Below are 18,130 nucleotides of genomic sequence, written 5' to 3'. Positions count from 1 at the left end.
AATTGTATTGGATTATTCAATGTCCTGCAGTAAGATTTAGATTTAAGGTCATTCATCCATCGCTCCGTAAACTCATTCGTGTCACTGAAGCACTTTTTTTTTAAAATCGTGCGCTTACAAAAATATACACTTGTTATAGAAAAAAAAATGACTATAAAACATTCGCTCCCCATACGCATAAAAATTATACAAAAATTCTCAAATTATCGTCCGTTCCTTTCACGATTATAAACTGAAAATGAAAAAAATTAAGGGGTTAACTAAGGTTTTTTTCAAGCGCTTTGTAGTACTTTTTTTGGCAAAGTCAACTTACTTTAATTCCAAACCAATGGCAGTCCGGTTAAGAAAAATGACAAAGTTCGCATGATCAGATGCGGATAACGAGCAACGTTACCGGCGAATCGGAACAATTTGCTACTCCATCCAGACTCTTCCGTGTATTTGAGTAAGCTGGCTTGAAGCTCCATTATTTCAGCCCTATGCGAAAAGAATTGCCGTTAATAACGAGATAGTGAGGCAAAATAATCATGGACAAAACGAAAGAATGAAGGCGTAAAAATTGCTTTTACCGGTAAGTTTTGCACGCCTGGTCCATTTGGCGAATTTTGGCGTCTTGATGAAGAAGCTGACATTTGAAGTCGGCCGCCTGCAAGCTCAACTCGTGCTCTAATTGCTCGCTCGATTGCAATCGCTCCTCCAATCGCATGTTCTCGTCTTCCAATTCGCGCAGTGTTTTTTCCAGCTCGGTCCTTTCCTTCTGTTTTTCTTTCACGAGACTGCAATCGTCAATTTCGCGCGAATTCATTTCATCAAAGCGAAGAAAAGAGGGGAAAAAATCGTCAGAGGACTGCACTCGAGAGACGCAAAGAATAAAAAAGTCTTTACCCAGCGAATCGTTGAATTTCTTCTTGCAACGACGCGTTCAGGGCCAGCTGAGTATCTAATTGAACCTGCATCTCTTCTCGGGCTCGTTCGGCGCATTCGGCTTTTTTGGTCTTTTCTTCGATCAACGCCTCGAACGCTGCCACCTTGATATTCGTTTTTTTGCATCAGAAATGTACTGTATACGAGTTAAATTTAAAATGATTTTGATGAGGCTAGCGAGAAATGCGTTTGGGCCAAGATTTTATGATTTACGATGCGACTGTCTTACGCTAGGCCATTTTCAGCCGAGAACTTCGGCTTTTAGGAGCAACGCATGGTTTGGAAAATTAGAAAAAAAAAGTTTGCACTGGTTGAATTTTTTATTCAAACATTAAAAGTTTCAACAATAAATTCACAGAATGATCACGATGGGAAGTGATTTGTATGCATTTTAGAATTAATACATTATTTCATCAAAAAACCTATTTCACTCACTTACTTTCATGTACTTGTGCTTAATAAAGTACACAAATATTTCAAACTTGTAATTTGCATACTTCTCCCTTATTAATTTTAATTACCTAATAAACTTTAGATGATAAAATTTCACAGATAAATCTTAGCAGTGGAAATTAACTCGACTTTAAACTTTGTGGTTTCACCTTCATTTTTCACAACCTTAAAAACTATTTAGTTCAGTAACTTAATTATAAAAAAAAGTTTAATTGGCAATTGGCAAAAAGTAAAGTTATACGAATATCAAAGTAATCCATATAAAGACATTAATATTTTCTTCTTTGAAGCAACTGATTTACTCTTACGATGAATAATGCATGCTTGAATATACTTACGTCAAATTTCATTCGTGAGAATTTGAAAACGCCAAGGTGGGATAAAGGAATAAAAGAAGGGAAGAGAGAAAAAAGGTACGAACTAGTTATTATGTGACATTGAGTCACTTTTAAGCGACTCGAATTGATTTAGAGCCAACGACAGGCGTGACTCATGCTCAAGCTCTCGAGTGCGTTGACTCTTTGCCGCACAGCTTTATATGCGCTTTTATACGTATATGCGAGCGACGTCTTCGTCTTAGCCGCGTCGTCGTCATTTTATTTACGTACAACCCCCCGCGAAGAAGAGCCTCTTTCTCTATTACGTTTTATATAGGTTGGAAGCCTATTTGCAAACCCGCGTCTCGTTTTGCCCTCTGGCGTTTCTTGACAAAATCACATTTAGAAACTCGCAAGCCCTTGGCAAAGTACACAGAATCGAATTTTACCGCTTGCACTACGACTAATACTCGTCAAAATGATTTTCCAACGTTTCTAAGCTCGAGGTTGACTCGATTTTTCAGCTTGCGAGCTTGCGAGCGTTCAATGCAGTGATATTGAAGAGACAATTCATGCGTTACACTCATACTTTTTATATCAAGGAAAGGAAGGAACATATGGTTTATGCATAATCAAATTGCCCTAAAAATCAAAAGAAAATGAAGTTTTGCAAGTAGTTTACAAATTTACATTTATATGCAGTAGTCAGTTTACTTCCCGGATGCAATAAAAATAAAAAATACTTCGGATTCACCTATTTTCTTTAGTGAAATATCCTCTCTGCATGTGTGATAGAAAATCTCATTGCAACATTCGCACGAAACTTTATGACTCAAAATCGATTTGCGCCACGACACACCATCGTGATGCACCTTTTGCGCCCGATGCAGATGGATCGATCCAGGTCACTTATACATGAGTCATCGTAGGGAGCTTTTTTACTTTCAACCACATATCGCTCGAGCTACGAGTTACGAGTCTACATTTCTATCCCCTTATTTTACGTGAAATGAAAAAGAAACTAGACTCGATGTTATGAAAAGAGCACAACGTACTCGTCGAGGACTTTGCGTTTAATAAAGCTTTATCAAAAATTATAAGTTCATATAAATTAAAATACTCAAATGTACAGATTGGTAAAGGCTTAAAAATAATAATAGCAAAGATTCGAGGTAAAGAGCGTATAAAAGCGTTGTCGACGAGGTGAAAGCAGTAGTCATAGAAAGCAGACGAAAATGCGGCCCGATAGGGTGAACGCGGCGAGTGTCGCGATAATGTAAATAATAGCCTTTAAAAGCATTACTTTGTCGAGCAGCGACTTCTTGTCTTCGCGGCTCTTGAGCAGCTTGTCCCTATCCTTGGCGATCTGCTTGTCGAGGGCCGCGAGCCGATCGCGCTCCGTGCCGAGCTCGTTGCGCAGATTCTCCGCATTTATAGCTCGCTCCTCGGCTAATTCCTTCAGCTTTTGCGCCTCGCTCAGCATCGTCTCTTTTTCCTTTGCGACAGAACGAAGGGGGAGAACGAGAAAAAGGATTTATATTTACGAGAGTCGATGCATAACGTGATGTCACCCTACTACCACTGCGCGCGCGTGCTTTGCGTATGTATATTTGTGTCGCGGTCCCTCGCAGCATTCTTCGTTGTAATGCACTTTTGAACTTGCGCGCGCGCGCGTATAACGCGTTCGCAAGCACGTAAGAAAAGAGCGAGAACGAGAGAAAGCGAGAGAGACACATGCTTTGCTCTTTTCTTTTTTCTTTTTGTTTTTTTTTTTGTTTTTTGTTGCTGCCAAAAGAGCTTTATTTCGGTTGCAGCAGTGTGCGCGCGCGCCGTGAAGTTTTCGTCGTGCTGGACGTTTTTGTAACAAGTACACAAGTGGCACACAAGCAATGAATAATGAGAAACGAGAACTTACACGCGCGCTCTCGACTCTCTCTCCGCACGCTGTATTATTATATATAAAAGAGGGCTTGCGACTCGCGCGATATATTTCCAAGTTCGAGATTTTAAAAGGCTTATTTCGAGACTCCCGTGCCTGGGTGCGCGTATAAAATTAGGCGCATATAGACGAAACGAGATTTCGTGCTTACTGCTTTGAGCTGCTGAAGCTCCTTGTTGATGTCCTCGCTGTGAGCCCGCAGCCGGTGCAGGTCGCCGCTCATCCTCGCGACCCGGGCGTTCTCGTTGTGCAGCAGCCTGCGCAGCACCACGATCTGCAGGCTCTGCTGCTCGAGATTCGAGAGGGAGGTCTTGAGCTCGCGCACCTCGCGGCGACGCTGACGCCAGGCGTGAAGCATCAGGCCCCGGGCCACGAGCTGGCCGGCCCGCCACTCGCGCTCGGCCTGCGTCAGGCCCGACATTCCCGAGCCCAGCCGCTTGCTCAGCCTGTGGTGCGGATTGTTCTGGCGCTGCAGCAGGATCAGGCTGTCCTTGTCGGACAGCTCCTCGGCGAGCTGGCGGTAGCTCGCGCTGTCGAGGCCGCCCACGCTCAGGGCGCTGTCGCAGCTGCGTATCCAAAAAAATCACGAAAATTTTATAGATGGAAATTAAAGTATCGGGGCGGTGAGTGTGCTTACCCTCGCAGCTCGAAGCCCGTGGCAGGTGTCAGCTTGCTGGCTGCGGGTGACAAATCCAGCAGAGACATGCTCTTGCGAGGAACCGCGGCGTTCGTCTTTTTCTTGTCCTGAGCATTGGGCTTGCCGGCGATTTTTCTCAACGTTGCGCTTTTCGGCTGCTGCTGCTGCTGAGCTTTATTGGCCTTTTCGGCTGTTTGAATCGAGCCCTTGCTCGCCGATCGCACGGGCAACTGCGACGACGATCCATGTTGCTGTTGCGTGTTGTTGTTGTTGTACTGCAGGCGTCGTCGGGCGCTCTGCGACAGACTGTCCGGACCCGAGTTCGGATTCGAGCCGTGCTTGGCCGACTGGATGAGGCGCGACGTGGCTGCCTTCTTCTGACGTCGATCGGCACTCGATGCCGCCGCCGAAGCCTTGATCTTGATAACCGGCTCGGACGACACGGCCGTCGGTGATAAATCCGTCGTACCACTGGGCATTTTCTTTCTGTCTTTTAGTCGCGTAAAAAATGACGACGACGACGACGACGATGATGATGTTGACGATGCTCTTGGTCGTACTTGGATTATTCACGGATTATGCGATGGCACACGTTGAAGGACAGGGAGCTTTGATTCAGTTTTTTTTTTCTTTTTTAATCGGACGAGCCCATGCTACTCTGATGCTTTCAATTTGTCGACTCGTTTGTTTTTTGAAAATTGCAAAAGTATTTAGGGTTAGAAATTTAATTGCGACGAGGAGGGCAACGAGACCGCCTAGCTGTATATAAACAATCCCGGACTCGTTTTTCATTCGCTCTTGATAATAAAAATAGGATAGAGAAAAACCAATCTCTCGTACTTTAGTGAAATAAAATCTGACGAAGTAAATTTCATAATTATTTGCTTAAACATTCGAGCAGTTGAAATAAATGACGTAAATAAAAGCAGCTTAAAATTTGACTCTTCAGAAATGCAAGTTCATTGACACTATATTAGCACAGTGTTGAGCGTATATAATAATTGAGATTAAATTAAAAAAGTAAACATAACAAAAAATAGTTATTTCACAATGTCACGGAACAATGGAATATATTTAAATTGAGTTTGTCGCGTACGCGAGATATGAAATTCAGCGGTAACGTAATTTCGAAACTTTTTACACGTAATATACAAACCAAACGAGCCGTACGCGTAAAATATTGTAATAATCCAGTCCCGCGTAATGTAACGTGAAACGCGCACGTGTGCGCGCTAGTCAAATATAGGTGGGCGCGCGAAATTCTCGCGGTCATTTTCGCACGGGGAAATAAATTTAGCCGGGCCGAGCATTCCCCTATTCTCGAGATCTCTCGGAGTTAACTCGCTGTTGTCTTTTATATACGTGCGTGTACCATAGGCACTTGCCTCTCCGCGTAGTAGTAGTAGTAGCATTATATGCGCTCGCGGAAAGTGCGCGTGTAAAATAGCTACGTTACCCGCCCCTCGTGATCGTCGCTTTTTCCCTCGGTGCTTAAAATACCGATACAACGCGTGTATGTATGTGTATATGCGCGTCGGAGATGGAAACTAATCGTCCGTTGAGAGCAAATGTTTTCAATTTTCTTTATCCCGAAGTGAAACTTCTTCGCGCGCGTTGAATTGAAAACTCCGCGCCTGTACCCGAAAAACGGGGTCTGGAGATACTTTGCAAGATTCTCTTCAAACATTAGCATTGATTGGCTTAAAATATATCTTTCTTGATAATTTGATCGTTTTGAAAAAGAAAATATGTCTTGATGATTTTCTCCAAAATGCATATTTATCGAGTTATAAGCGATTGAAAATGAAAATAAAACATATTTTCAATTTTTCTATTTTAATAGCGCATTAGCAACATGTAACCCGATATTTTCGATGTTGACAGCGTTTGATAACAATCTTTAGAAATTCTCTTATCAAGTCTCGTAGTTTTCTTCGAGGTATGTAATGATAAACCGATGACAGCTACACAAATAATTTTGAGCCTAAGCCAATTATAGCTAAATCGTTTGTTGTCTATCGCTTATCATTAGATTGATATGTCATCGTAAAAAATACCATTATAGCATGTTACTATATGCGATTGAAAAAGGCAAAATTTTCGTTTTTTCAATTCAAATCGATGATAACTTAATAAATATGAATTTTAGAGAAAATTGCTAAGAGGCACTTTCTCTCTAAAATAGCCCAAATTAGTTCATTGAAAGGTGTTCAAAAACAAAATTTGAAAATTATCCGTATTTTTTTAAAAAGATAACTACAAAAAATCTCCGCTACCCATATTTCTCGCGCGCCTGCGCGAGATTTTCGTCTCGACCACATGAACCAACGGTCTCGAAATCTCAGCCGTTTACGGGAGCGGTCCACTCGACCAAGCGACATCCAAAGACGAGTCACCACGTATTGCCCCCACCGAGTGTAGGCGTAATCGTACGAATGGCTCACTCGAACGGCACACACGTAATTCGCACACACATTCACTTTTTCCAGATCAATATAGTTCAGTACACGTTACGACGATACAGCGCCAACTGTACAGTAATCATCGTAGCGAGTAATTTTCGAGACAAAAAAATAATAAAAATACATTGCAGATTTATAACAAAGTGACTGTGTGTTGTGCGCGAGTTCGTATAGTTACACAAATATCATGAATTTCTTCAAGTCAAGATTAAAATTGGAAAAATTGAAGAGCTTACGAAAGAAGTTTAATTTGGAGAGAGAAGATCAGCGAAGCATATTTATTCGTCAGCTTGAACCTATAATCTGCGATTGGGTCGCGCGATTGCCAGATCTTCGAGACATTTTTAGCAAAGAAGAAATCGAAAGTCTTCTTTCGACTTCTGAATATTACTTATGGCACTCAGTCCGAGAATTCATCTTGTTCGTGGTTCGGACCGGCTACAAAGACGATCCCGAGGTTAATTATAAATTAGGCAAGCCGCGGCGCGCGTATCGCACTACGCCCCTGCTGCTTCGCGCGGATGGATGCAATATCGTCGATTTTCACCGTTTGCTATTTCAAATATACGATCGATTTGACGTAAACTACACAGACGAGTCCGGTTATACGCATTTTCACATCGCCGTTAAGTATAAGTGTTGCCACGCAGTCCAGAAATTTCTCGAATTCGGCGAGGATCCCAATCTCAGGCTGCAAAAAACAGATGATACGCCGCTACACTTGGCTCTGTCCCAGAACGATGTTGAAATGGCCAAATTGCTGCTGAGAAACGGAGTGATCCGAACTTGACCAACTTCGAGGGATCGAGCCCTCTGCATTTAATTTGCAATAAACACAGCTGCGACATGGATTTACCAAAGACTTTACTCGAGCTGAGTCACGACAGATATCTACCGGTGCGAGTCAATGCTGGGGGCAGGTTGGGCGACACACCGTTGCACTTGGCTATTGACTGCCAGAACAAGCAGATGGTTGAATGGCTGCTGAGAAACGGCGCCAATCCAAATTTGCTCAACGACGATGGTTTGACTCCTCTGCACGTTATTTGCATGAAAAGCGACTACAATAATGATTTGGCGGAGATATTCTTCAACGTCAACGAAGAAGTCAATCGGGTGGTAAAGGTCAATGAGTGGGACAACGAGGACCGCACACCGCTTCAATGGGCCGTGGCAAATTTTTTACCACACGGGGTCAGCATGCTATTAGATCATGGTGCCGATCTATCCACCTTCGTTTTCCCTGATGCGAGTTATTTTGGCGAGATTTTTAAAAAATGGCTCCGTGTCGATACATATAAATTGAGATTATCATCGGGAGCTTTGGCCGTTGCCGAAAGTCTCGAGGACAGAGGGTACCAATTATATCGCCGGGACGCCATGACGATCATGCAATTTTTTGCCGATAACGAGTTGTTCGAAAAGTCAGCGAAACTTGACGAATCTTGGTACGAGGACAACGAGTTCTTAAGCGAGGCGAAAAAGATCACCATAAGAGATAATGATCCGGAGTTGTCGCTTTACGACTTGCTTCGATTACGAGCCGAAGAGGAGGAAAATCTACTCAGATACGCGGACTACTTAAAGTTCTGGTACAATAACAAACTGTGGGAGCTGACCAGCAAGCCCATGGTGGCTTGCCAGTTGCATCTGAGCGAGAAAATGGCGAGAGGATTTTTCCGAGCCCGGGCACTGGATCCTTTCTTGGAGTTGACGCGCTACCAAATACCGATTCTCTGCTGTGAAAAAATCCTCAAAAACTTAAAGAACGAGGATTTATTTAATATTTGTTTGGCAGCGGAAACCCAACGGTGGAAAACACGAAATTAAAACGTCTAAAGGATTTTTTCAAATCTCTTGTTTGATGTTTTATTATAATTTTCTATATTATGCAAATAAAGAAACTTGAAAAAAATTAATTAATTCTTATTTTCATTTGTCTTTTTATTTTAAATAGCTCAACGCTAATCAAAATGTATTGAATTACACCTATAGAGCTCTTGGATGTTCAGAACAAAGAGCAGAATTGACGACGATAAATACTTTGCAAATGATAAGGCGTCGTTTCATTTAATGTTCCAGTTCACATCATCGTGTTCGGTCGGTGTCTCTTATAAGCCAGATTTTACATCAAAATTCTTCGATTTTCTTCTGCACTGCAAACGTGACGCGAATCCCCCTTACACTGGAGAAACCGTGGCCCCGGGGCAGAGACGCGCGAGGGTAAATATACAACACGCAGTAAATATATATATGTAACAAACCGCGATGTGTGCGTGTGTATGGGTTGGTGGTGGCAAAGTCTTAGAAACAGCCAAAAATTGTATACTACGCATCTCGCGCATCAGATACACGCATGTACCCCTGAAAGCGGACGTTCGCCAATACATGCCGGTCAGAGCAGAGACGACTCCACCGCGCGTCCAATCCCGAGACTCCGAACTCGGCCTCTGCCGCGAGCGCTGGATCATCGAGCACGCAACTTACTTCTCGCTCTCGCGCGCGCGCACATTATTATTATTTATATACCTATCCACCAGACGAGCCGCAGCGAGCGCCGCAACATCTCTCGCGTATAAAGTCGCAGCAGCATGAGTTTGCAATAGGCTTATATACGCACACGGCTTTGTAACATACACACACACACACACACACGTATATCGAGAGCGAAGGCAAGGCGTGCGAGCGGCAGTCCGATCGTCGAGCTCGCCAGCGGTAGCAGCAGCGTATCAGGCAGTCTGTGCGTGCGTGTGGTGCTGCGATCCGTGCGAGTCCGACCGTCGTCCGTCGTTTTATATAGACACACACACACTTATTAGTATTACGCAAATGTAATAATACCTGCGCGCGGATTGCCATAATATCGGGGGACTTGTCGCACATATGCGCCGAAATATTTTATACACACATACGCAAGCGAACTCGCGGACGCGCTTCTTTCTTTGTATTGTATACAGACAATCGCGTTGAATATTATGCGATAAGTATCTGCGCGAGCGCCGCTATGAACAACTAACTCTTCTTTTTTTATATAAATGGTGTATATACATATTAATTAAAAGACTTACGGTGACCGTACGGTACGTATGTATAAACGATATATACCGAGGTTTTATTATATGGGAATCCGAGCTTGGAACTGAATTCGTATATACCTATAGCATTCGTAATACCATAACCGGTCTTGCACGATGTTCTCTGCCTCTGCTGCGGTTGCTGCTGCCTGGCTACGTTACAAATAGCTCCGCTTCGTATTTTTAAAGGTGCAACCAGTGCAAATCGCGTGTGTGTGTATGTGTGTGCGCGCGATCCCCGACGAGCAAGTGATTTTTGTGATATGTACTTTGTTGCGTGAGAGACGGGCGGCTGCTGCTTCGGCTTCGCGATTTCGACGACGCGTGCTCGCATCCAGATAAATCTGCATAATATACATACACGCACACCAAGACGCGTATCGCTCCGTATACATACACAAAGTGAAAAAAGGACATCTCGCCGCGAACAGCTGTGAAAACAAACAATGCAGCAGTAGCCAACAGCCGCACACAGCCGTTGTCGTATATATCATATATATGCGGCCGCGTGAGATACAGAAAAAGACGGGCGAAATTTTTTTGCAACTTTTCGACTTCGAGGTTATAGGCGAGATTATAATAGTGTCTCCAGGCCAGTAGTTAGTGTGTGGGCGCCTCTCTCATTGTTGGTAAGGCTCTCTTTTATTCGCACGACTACCGACTCTGTGTATGTATCGATTAGAAATCCCTTTCTACACGACGCCTGTGAAGTTCAACTCGCGAGAGAACTACTTGTTGTGAGGCGTTCGGATCTCTTCGCTATGTGGTACCGAATAATCGGGACAAAGGAATAAAAAATAATTATACTTTTGTTTGACAATACAATCGATAACACACTTGTAAATAATGGATGCTATGATTTTTGTGTTTTTGTTGAACTTTCATTAATTAAAAATTTTTCTTGAATGATTTTCAATGCGTAAAATTTGTTCAATTTGTAATGGGTAGCAAGTAAATGATTTCTAAGTAAAGGCTTTTCTACGAATTTTAAAATACTCAATCAGCTATGCTCTTTTGAACTTGTATTTGTAGTTTTTTTTCTCTGAAGATACATTATCTTACTTTTTTTTTGAAAAATTTTTCAGACAAAATTTATTTAGTAATTTTTTATTCATTTCTTTTGTTCCAGTTAACAGTGGAAAATTCAATTTTTCTTAGTAATAAGTTTTAAGTTAAATTATGGATAGAATGGCTGAGTGTAATATTAGTGAAGTTTGTAAGTATCTATTATAACTTTTATTTAATTTATTTAATTTTTACAGACGCAATAGTTGTGACAAATTGATTAATAATAACTGTTGTTTTTCATAAAAATAATATTGTATAGCTTTTATAAGTCACATAGTATTATAGATAAAAGAAATTTTTTATTATTGTTATTGTTCAAGCTAAATTGAACTGAATTAAAATCAACATAATGAAGATAGATAAAGAATGTTTTTACCAAAAAAAAAAAAAAGTTATGCTCATTATGTACTTTTCATGTTTAAATAAAAAAAATAGTCTAAATTTTGATACATTTATAAAAATTTTAATCAATATATTTTTTTTTGTATCTTCAATGGATACAATTAGAAAAGTAAATTATATTTTACATTATAAACATTAGTTATTTATCACTTACTTATATCATATGTTTTCTTTAGGTATAAATCATTTAAAAATCTTTTTATGATTATTTTAGTGGAAGCAATTAAACAAGCAGACCCTGAAAACAATATAGTCAGTAACAACATTGACCAAGATTTAAATTTAATATATCCAAGTCAAAATCAAAATCAAAATATGATGAACAATTATACCCCACCTGGATATAATGGAAAAATACCTACTGGTATTGTAGAAATAATTGAACAACCAGCAAGTAAAGCACTCCGTTTCAGATATAAATGTGAAGGTAGATCTGCTGGCAGCATACCAGGTGTACACAGTACTCCAGATGTCAAAACATTTCCTACAATAAGAGTAAGTTACACATAAACTCATTGTTGTTTTGTGAAATGCTAGTTTTATTTAAATTATTACTCATAAATAAATACTTTTTTTAGATTGCTGGTTATAAAGGTAAAGCGATCTGTGTTGTATCTTGTGTGACAAAAGATCCACCTTACAGACCTCATCCTCACTCTCTTGTGGGCAAAGAAAATTGCCGGAAAGGTGTTTGCACAGTACAATTTCCACAAGATACTATGACAATTACCTTTGACAAGCTAGGGGTTCAATGCGTAAAAAAAAAAGAAATTGAAGAAGCCCTTAGAGTGAGAGAAGAGATTCGTGTTGACCCTTTTAAAAGTGAGTTTTGAATTATTATGTTTTTCAAATATTTATTGTTATTTATTCAATGTTATTATTTTAGCTGGATTTGACCATAAGAAAAACCCAAGTAGTATTGACTTAAATGTTATCAGATTGTGCTTTCAAGTGTTTGTGATGAACAAAGAGGGAAAGTTCAATCGTGGCTTGGCACCTGTAGTTTCTGAACCAATTTATGATAAAAGTAATTACGATCAATTTACTTTGAATTTAATCAAATTCATTTGATTCTCGAAATTATAGTAGAATTTTCCAAACATTTTAGAAGCCAACTCGGACCTTATGATATGCAAAATGTCACATTGCTCTGCCTCTGTTCATGGTGGAACTGAAATGATAATTTTGTGTGAAAGAGTTAACAAGGATGATATTCAAATTGTTTTCTATGAAGAAAGTAATGGTAAAGTTATTTGGGAAGGGTTGGGTGATTTTACCCCACCACAAGTTCACAAACAGGTAAATATAAAGAAATTAACTTACTTGAGTGTTTATACAGCACAGAAAATTGAAAATAAAAAATTAGTATATTACTGCCCTAGGCCGGGAAAAATAGAAAATTCCCCAAGGCACATGAAATAAGGTAAACACGTGCACTGGGGCTTTCTTTTTTCCCGGAATAGGCCAGTATGCGATTTTACATACCCCGTGGCTACTGGTATGTAAATAATATTTTCTTTGTTGCATAAACTACTTGTTCAAAAATAAAATTCTAGTTATAAAATACTGATAATTCGAAAATGTTGACAGGTTGGAATATCATTTAGAACGCCGGCGTACCATGATCCGATGATTGACCGAACAGTGCACGCTTATGTTCAGCTTAGACGACCGTCGGATGGAATGACCAGCGAAAGCATACAGTTCAATTTTCTTCCTTCAGGTAGGCCCGGAAACCTCTACTCTCTGCGCCGAGCATTGGCTCGCAAGTCTTTTAATAACGACACTGTATCGGACGACGTAACGTTTAATAATAACATCAATGTCAATCGATATTTGATGGATATAAATCTCGAATCAAAGGTTCGCCTGTCGCCGCTGCGACCCTCTCAAAAATGCACTTTGGAAAATCGAGCATCGCAAACTTCCTGTACAAATTTAAATAACGAAAACACAATCGGGCCTGATTTCAATAAAACCCAGAACGAGTGGCTCGACTGTAACGACGTAAATCGGTGGGTCGAACGGAGCCAAGAAGCGATAGTTAAACTGCCGTGCGCCGATGAACTAGAAACCGCGAGTCTGAGCAATAGTGCTGCCGATCAATGTTTGGACGAGCTTTTGAGCCAAGTAGTCGAGCTTGACAAAATTTACGAAGACACTCAAGCAAAATTGATGAACGACCAGCACGAAGCCATGGAAATTCAATCTGACGTACGAGACGATCAAACTTATACTAGCTTACAGTTGGCTATGAAAAATCCAGTCTGGGTAAATCAAGAAGTAGCTCCTTCACAGGAACCATTTAACAAGGAACAGACACCCCCGACCCCGCCATTGCCAAGACGCGATGCCGAGAATAAAGTACCGCCCTTACCACCGAAACGCATTAGAAAAACTCCGTCGATGCCGGTGCTGACTAATCAAATGTTTTACGCTCCTAACAAAACTTTGCCAAGCTCACCGAAACTCGTCACCAAGCCCGGTCTCTTTTCCAAACTCTTTTCGCGCAAACCCAAAAAAGATGCCTCGTATTCAAATAATGGTTTAACCGGTATAGCCAATAACACTATTCGCTGTGAAAGTATGCCACCTGTTAGAGCGATGGCCAGACTCGACGGAGACGAAACTCCGCCATACGGTGCTGAGCTCACCGATTTAGAACATTATGCACTTTATACGGCCATGGCGCCGCGAGCCACTGATTCGGAATTCGATGAAATGTCATTTTACTATAGTCCGGTCGAAGGAGGCAAAATTTTACTCGAGGCAAAACAGACTGGTTAAATGATCAGAGCATGGTTGTTTTCTGTCTTGTATTTAGGAAGTTTGCTCAAAAATGCGGTTCTTAACTGATAAAATTTTATTTGTAGACGATGTTCAGCTTTTTATTAATAATTTTTAAAGTCATGTTATAATATATTCAAAATAACTTAAATTTGTTGAATTTCATCGCCCATAGATGGTCAGCACACATTAAAAAGGAAACGAGTAAAGTCTGAAATAAGCGCCCAATTTTTGAACGAATTGAGTAACCAAATGAACGATCGTGAGTATATGAAAAGTTCTTAAATATAATTCTTCTATTTTCTTTTATTCATTTCACATTGGATCATTCATTGTGGTCGACTCAGTGGTGATGTTAGTAGAGGTGGTGGTGTACATAGTAATTCATTTTCATTTAAACTACTTTATATCGTCCTTAATTTTTCGAATGGCTTTATCATTAAAATAATACATGGGACTATTTCTTTATTATATATTATGGTATTCATAAGTAATATAAAATGTTTGATTTTAAGGATGAAATGTTTACAAAGCCATTTTAATACTATTCGTTATCTAGTCAAGGCTTTCCATATTCTTGGAATTTTATCAAATAAACTAATTCAGGATTCAAATTTGTTAACATAGGAAATATTTTTGATGGAAAAGTTTAACTTATGTTTTATGCAGCCAAAAAAGTTAATGTTACAATACATTAACAATTTTAATGTGGCAAATAAAATGAGTCAAATTTTTTATTGATAGAGAATCAAAGAAAAACTGTCATAAAATGGTCATAGCGCACTAGAATCATTTGAATTCTTGAGATCTATTACATAATTAAAGTCTAGTCTTAATGATGTAAAGTATTGTTGCATCTAGAAAATCTTTAAATGTATCAAATTTTGTTAAATTCTACACTAAAAATAGTCATAAGTGAATATTTAGAAGTGTTGTACTGTTGTATTATTAATATTTGATCGATTATAAATACACAATCAAAATGTAACAGCTATCTCAGAAAAATATAAATTTGTTTTGTACCCAGATTTTTATGTTTAAAAACTTTATAATATTAGATTCTCTTCAAATTATTTCAAGTTGATTCTTATTAAAAAAACTGTCCACAAATGCTCATACTTATGAAATGCAGGTAATTTCAGTATATAGCTGTGATTGCTTAGAACTTGAAATACCCAATATTCTTTTTAATATTATGTACAAGTCATTTTCTTGCAGACTAACTTAACTCAATTCTATTTTCTTTCTAACAAAATATTCAATTCAAAATACCACCTATCATAATTCATATCCAAATTTCTTACTGATATTATGAACTTTGAAGTAAATGTTGAAAAATTAACTTTTTTTTATATTTATAAATACAGCTAATAACTCAGTATTGCCACACCAACACAATTTCCCTCCACATGCTTTTGTAAAAACAGAACAAGAGTTATTGACTTCCAATTATGACCCTATACCACCAATGCAGCCTGAAATTCTATTCCAAGTACCTACTTCAAATTTACTCAGGTAAACATTTTTAATTCTTAAACATTGTATTTATTTCTGTTCTTATCAATAATTATCACTTTTTACAGACCAAACACCATATCACCAAGGCGTACTCCATCACCAATGCCTTATAATGTTGTAAATCCCCAAAATTTATTACTTCCAATAGTTCAAGAAAATTCCTTGTCTCCTATGCCTATGTTAGTGCAAGATAATTTAAATGAACTACCAAATCAGCCAATCCATGATGTATCAATGAACACTGATAGTAAGTTATTTAAAAAATTCAGAAACTTTATAACAAGAAAATCGAAATTAAAATTATTATTTATTTATTACAGATGGAATATCAAATGCTATAGGACATGCAATTAATATTGGTAACCTTATGGATGATATGCCAGAACAAATGAATTACAATAATACTTGCATGCCATTGGAGGAAGTAGATTTCGACAGTTTAAATATTTCAGATATTGTAAAAGTATGTATCATGTTATTTTAAAATTTTAATATTTTTCATGATTGATATTTTATAAATTCTGTATTTTTACAGCAGGCTATTCCAATCAATATTCCACCTTCTGTACCAGCTAATGAACCACCAAATATGGAAGATAGCTTGACAAGATTGACCGAGAAAACGATAAATGATCTTTGCACCTTAAACAATATGTATAACCCCCGAAGAGATGATGAAGATATGTAATTAAAAGCATATCTGAATTGAAGGACGTGTTAAAGCAAGTAGGGAATTAAATTTCTAAGTTCACATTCGGTTATTTCATATGAATAATTTTTGCTGAAAGCTAAATTAGGGCCTTTATTTTATTGTTTTTTACCACTTTTAAGTAGCCTTGAAAAAAAGTAAAATTCATGTATCAGAAAATAGTTACTTTAACTTTGAATTTCTCTGAATGATAATGTCTTTCAACTAATAATAATTTGTAAAGGAATATTGAATATTCCACTATATCGTTTAATAATATGCAAAAATAATACTGCATATTTAAGATTTTTGATAGGTGTAAAAAATATTTTTATTCATGTTGTAATTCAAGACAAAAATGATACATTAATGAAATTTCATTCAAAAGTCTACAATCTCATCATGAAATGAAATTTGAATTTTTCAGTACTGAATAAAATTAAAACATCACTTAAAGAAGTTTCAGACTTATTGAAATGAATTACTGGAAATTTCAGAACAAAAATTTTTATAAATTTTACGCGCTCCTGACTATTCTTCTAAAGAAGTGAGAACTTTATTTTTTGAATAATATGAAAGCATTTGCTGATAATAAAATAAAGATCAAATTAAAGTTGTAAAAATTTTTACATAATTGTTCATTTTATGTTTGTGCCATTACGAAGTTTTATTTATGTTCAAAACTTCAAATGGAAAACAATTAGGATTGAAAAAGATTCCTGTAGAAGTCTACACTTGTATCCGCTATAAAATTGACATTTTTGAAGATATTACACATATTTTCATAATGCTATGATAATTGATAATTTCATTTAAAGAGCAAAAATAGATAGGAACATAGTTACGATCTCAAATGGTGATAAATTATTTAAATAATTTCAAAAAGATAATTCTGCTAAGGACTGTGAACCAGATGAAATATTATTTTAAAATAATAATTAGACATTCAAGAAATAAACACATATTTGTTAAACTAATTATGTCATGAAATAAATTTAAGAATTGCATCTTTCAACTTTTTTATATGCATTTAAACTATTTCAATATATGTGAGAAATTTTTACAAAAAGTATACAATTAAATTTATTATCGCCTTTGATTTTGAAATACTGAGATACAGGATCAAGTGAATAATTTGCAATTTTTGTATGTTTGAAAGTATATTATATGCATAAGTTAAAGATAATAAATAGGAATATTTTTAAAGTCTTTTTATGACCGTGGTATGTACGACATTGTGACCTTTATAAAATGTTGGATTTCATAAATCCCACTCGTTTACTCTTCAGTCAATAAACCAATGTAATAGTTGCAATATGAGAATATTTTTATGAAAATAATATTAATCAATCTGTACATTCTAATGAAAAATCTGATTGTGATAAAATTTTTACGAAATGTTCTACTTTATGATATTATCATAATTGTTTTTGTCTTAAATGTATAATTAATTGTACATAACTTTTATACTCGAAACACATGTTGTATTTTAAAGAAAAAATACTGTAGTAATATAATTGTTAATTTTTATTATAAATAAAGTATATTAGGTTACGTGAAAGCATTTTGTTCTTTCAAATAAAGTTTTTGTATATCATGGAGCATTCGCGGTCCCGAATAAATCGATAACGATTCAATCAGCTGAACAATCAAGGTTTTCTGTAAAATGAATTTAAAAGTTCCGAGAGACGCGTAACGATGGCAGTCGATATAAAAATAGATTTCGATTTTTCATTCCTCTACTGGTACGCATCGGTAATGACATTATTGATTTATCATAAAATTCAAGAGCAATTAAGCTCTAAATTTATTACGTATTCATGCAAGGCAGTCGCACCCACTTTTTGGAATATCTGTTTTA

The 18,130-nt window shown here is 37.8% G+C and overlaps 2 protein-coding genes across 4 annotated transcripts; one reads left to right on the top strand and one right to left on the bottom strand.

The window, feature by feature from the left end:
* Positions 1-55: 55 nt before the first annotated feature.
* LOC106652143 (golgin subfamily A member 6-like protein 2) lies at positions 56-4,749 on the bottom strand. Its single transcript, XM_014370939.2, has 7 exons — positions 4,271-4,749; positions 3,785-4,199; positions 2,998-3,189; positions 886-1,028; positions 570-776; positions 314-477; positions 56-232 (listed from the first exon to the last, which is right to left on the bottom strand). Exons 1-6 carry the CDS (start codon positions 4,747-4,749, stop codon positions 315-317), a joined length of 1,599 nt encoding a protein of 532 aa, XP_014226425.1. The 3' UTR covers positions 56-232; position 314.
* Positions 4,750-9,439: 4,690 nt separating this feature from the next.
* On the top strand, positions 9,440-17,830 carry LOC106652281 (putative transcription factor p65 homolog). 3 transcript variants are annotated; one of them, XM_023460421.1, is made up of 12 exons: positions 9,440-10,435; positions 10,936-11,022; positions 11,491-11,771; positions 11,855-12,098; positions 12,163-12,303; positions 12,385-12,575; positions 12,867-12,999; positions 14,239-14,325; positions 15,431-15,578; positions 15,647-15,828; positions 15,902-16,044; positions 16,120-17,830. In XM_023460421.1, the coding sequence occupies exons 2-12, from the start codon at positions 10,986-10,988 to the stop codon at positions 16,267-16,269; spliced, it is 1,737 nt and encodes a 578-aa protein (XP_023316189.1). In that variant the 5' UTR covers positions 9,440-10,435; positions 10,936-10,985; the 3' UTR covers positions 16,270-17,830. The 3 variants fall into 3 exon arrangements, with proteins under 3 accessions (XP_023316189.1, XP_014226628.1, XP_023316188.1); XM_014371142.2 differs by having other exon boundaries at positions 16,117-17,830; XM_023460420.1 differs by having other exon boundaries at positions 9,440-10,473; positions 16,117-17,830.
* The last annotated feature ends 300 nt before the right edge of the window (positions 17,831-18,130 follow it).

This window comes from Trichogramma pretiosum, unplaced genomic scaffold (assembly GCF_000599845.2).
Source record: "Trichogramma pretiosum strain Unisexual culture from Peru unplaced genomic scaffold, Tpre_2.0 scaffold29, whole genome shotgun sequence".
In the NCBI taxonomy this organism is placed as follows: domain Eukaryota; kingdom Metazoa; phylum Arthropoda; class Insecta; order Hymenoptera; family Trichogrammatidae; genus Trichogramma; species Trichogramma pretiosum.
Note: the sequence above shows the minus strand (reverse complement) of the source record. Positions and strands in the feature narration are given on the sequence as shown.

What these genes read in the sequence shown, in the direction of transcription:
- LOC106652143 (XM_014370939.2), bottom strand. Translation starts at nt 4,749, where the DNA reads ATGCCCAGTGGTACGACGGATTTATCACCGACGGCCGTGTCGTCCGAG. An exon ending in AGCTTCAGCAGCTCAAAGCA is followed by an intron (nt 3,190 to 3,784) that starts GTAAGCACGAAA and finishes TCTGTCGCAAAG; the next exon opens with GAAAAAGAGACGATGCTGAG. An exon ending in AGAAGTCGCTGCTCGACAAA is followed by an intron (nt 1,029 to 2,997) that starts GTAATGCTTTTA and finishes ACGAATATCAAG; the next exon opens with GTGGCAGCGTTCGAGGCGTT.
- LOC106652281 (XM_014371142.2), top strand. Translation starts at nt 10,986, where the DNA reads ATGGATAGAATGGCTGAGTGTAATATTAGTGAAGTTT. An exon ending in TGAACCAATTTATGATAAAA is followed by an intron (nt 12,304 to 12,384) that starts GTAATTACGATC and finishes CAAACATTTTAG; the next exon opens with AAGCCAACTCGGACCTTATG. An exon ending in CCTACTTCAAATTTACTCAG is followed by an intron (nt 15,579 to 15,646) that starts GTAAACATTTTT and finishes CACTTTTTACAG; the next exon opens with ACCAAACACCATATCACCAA.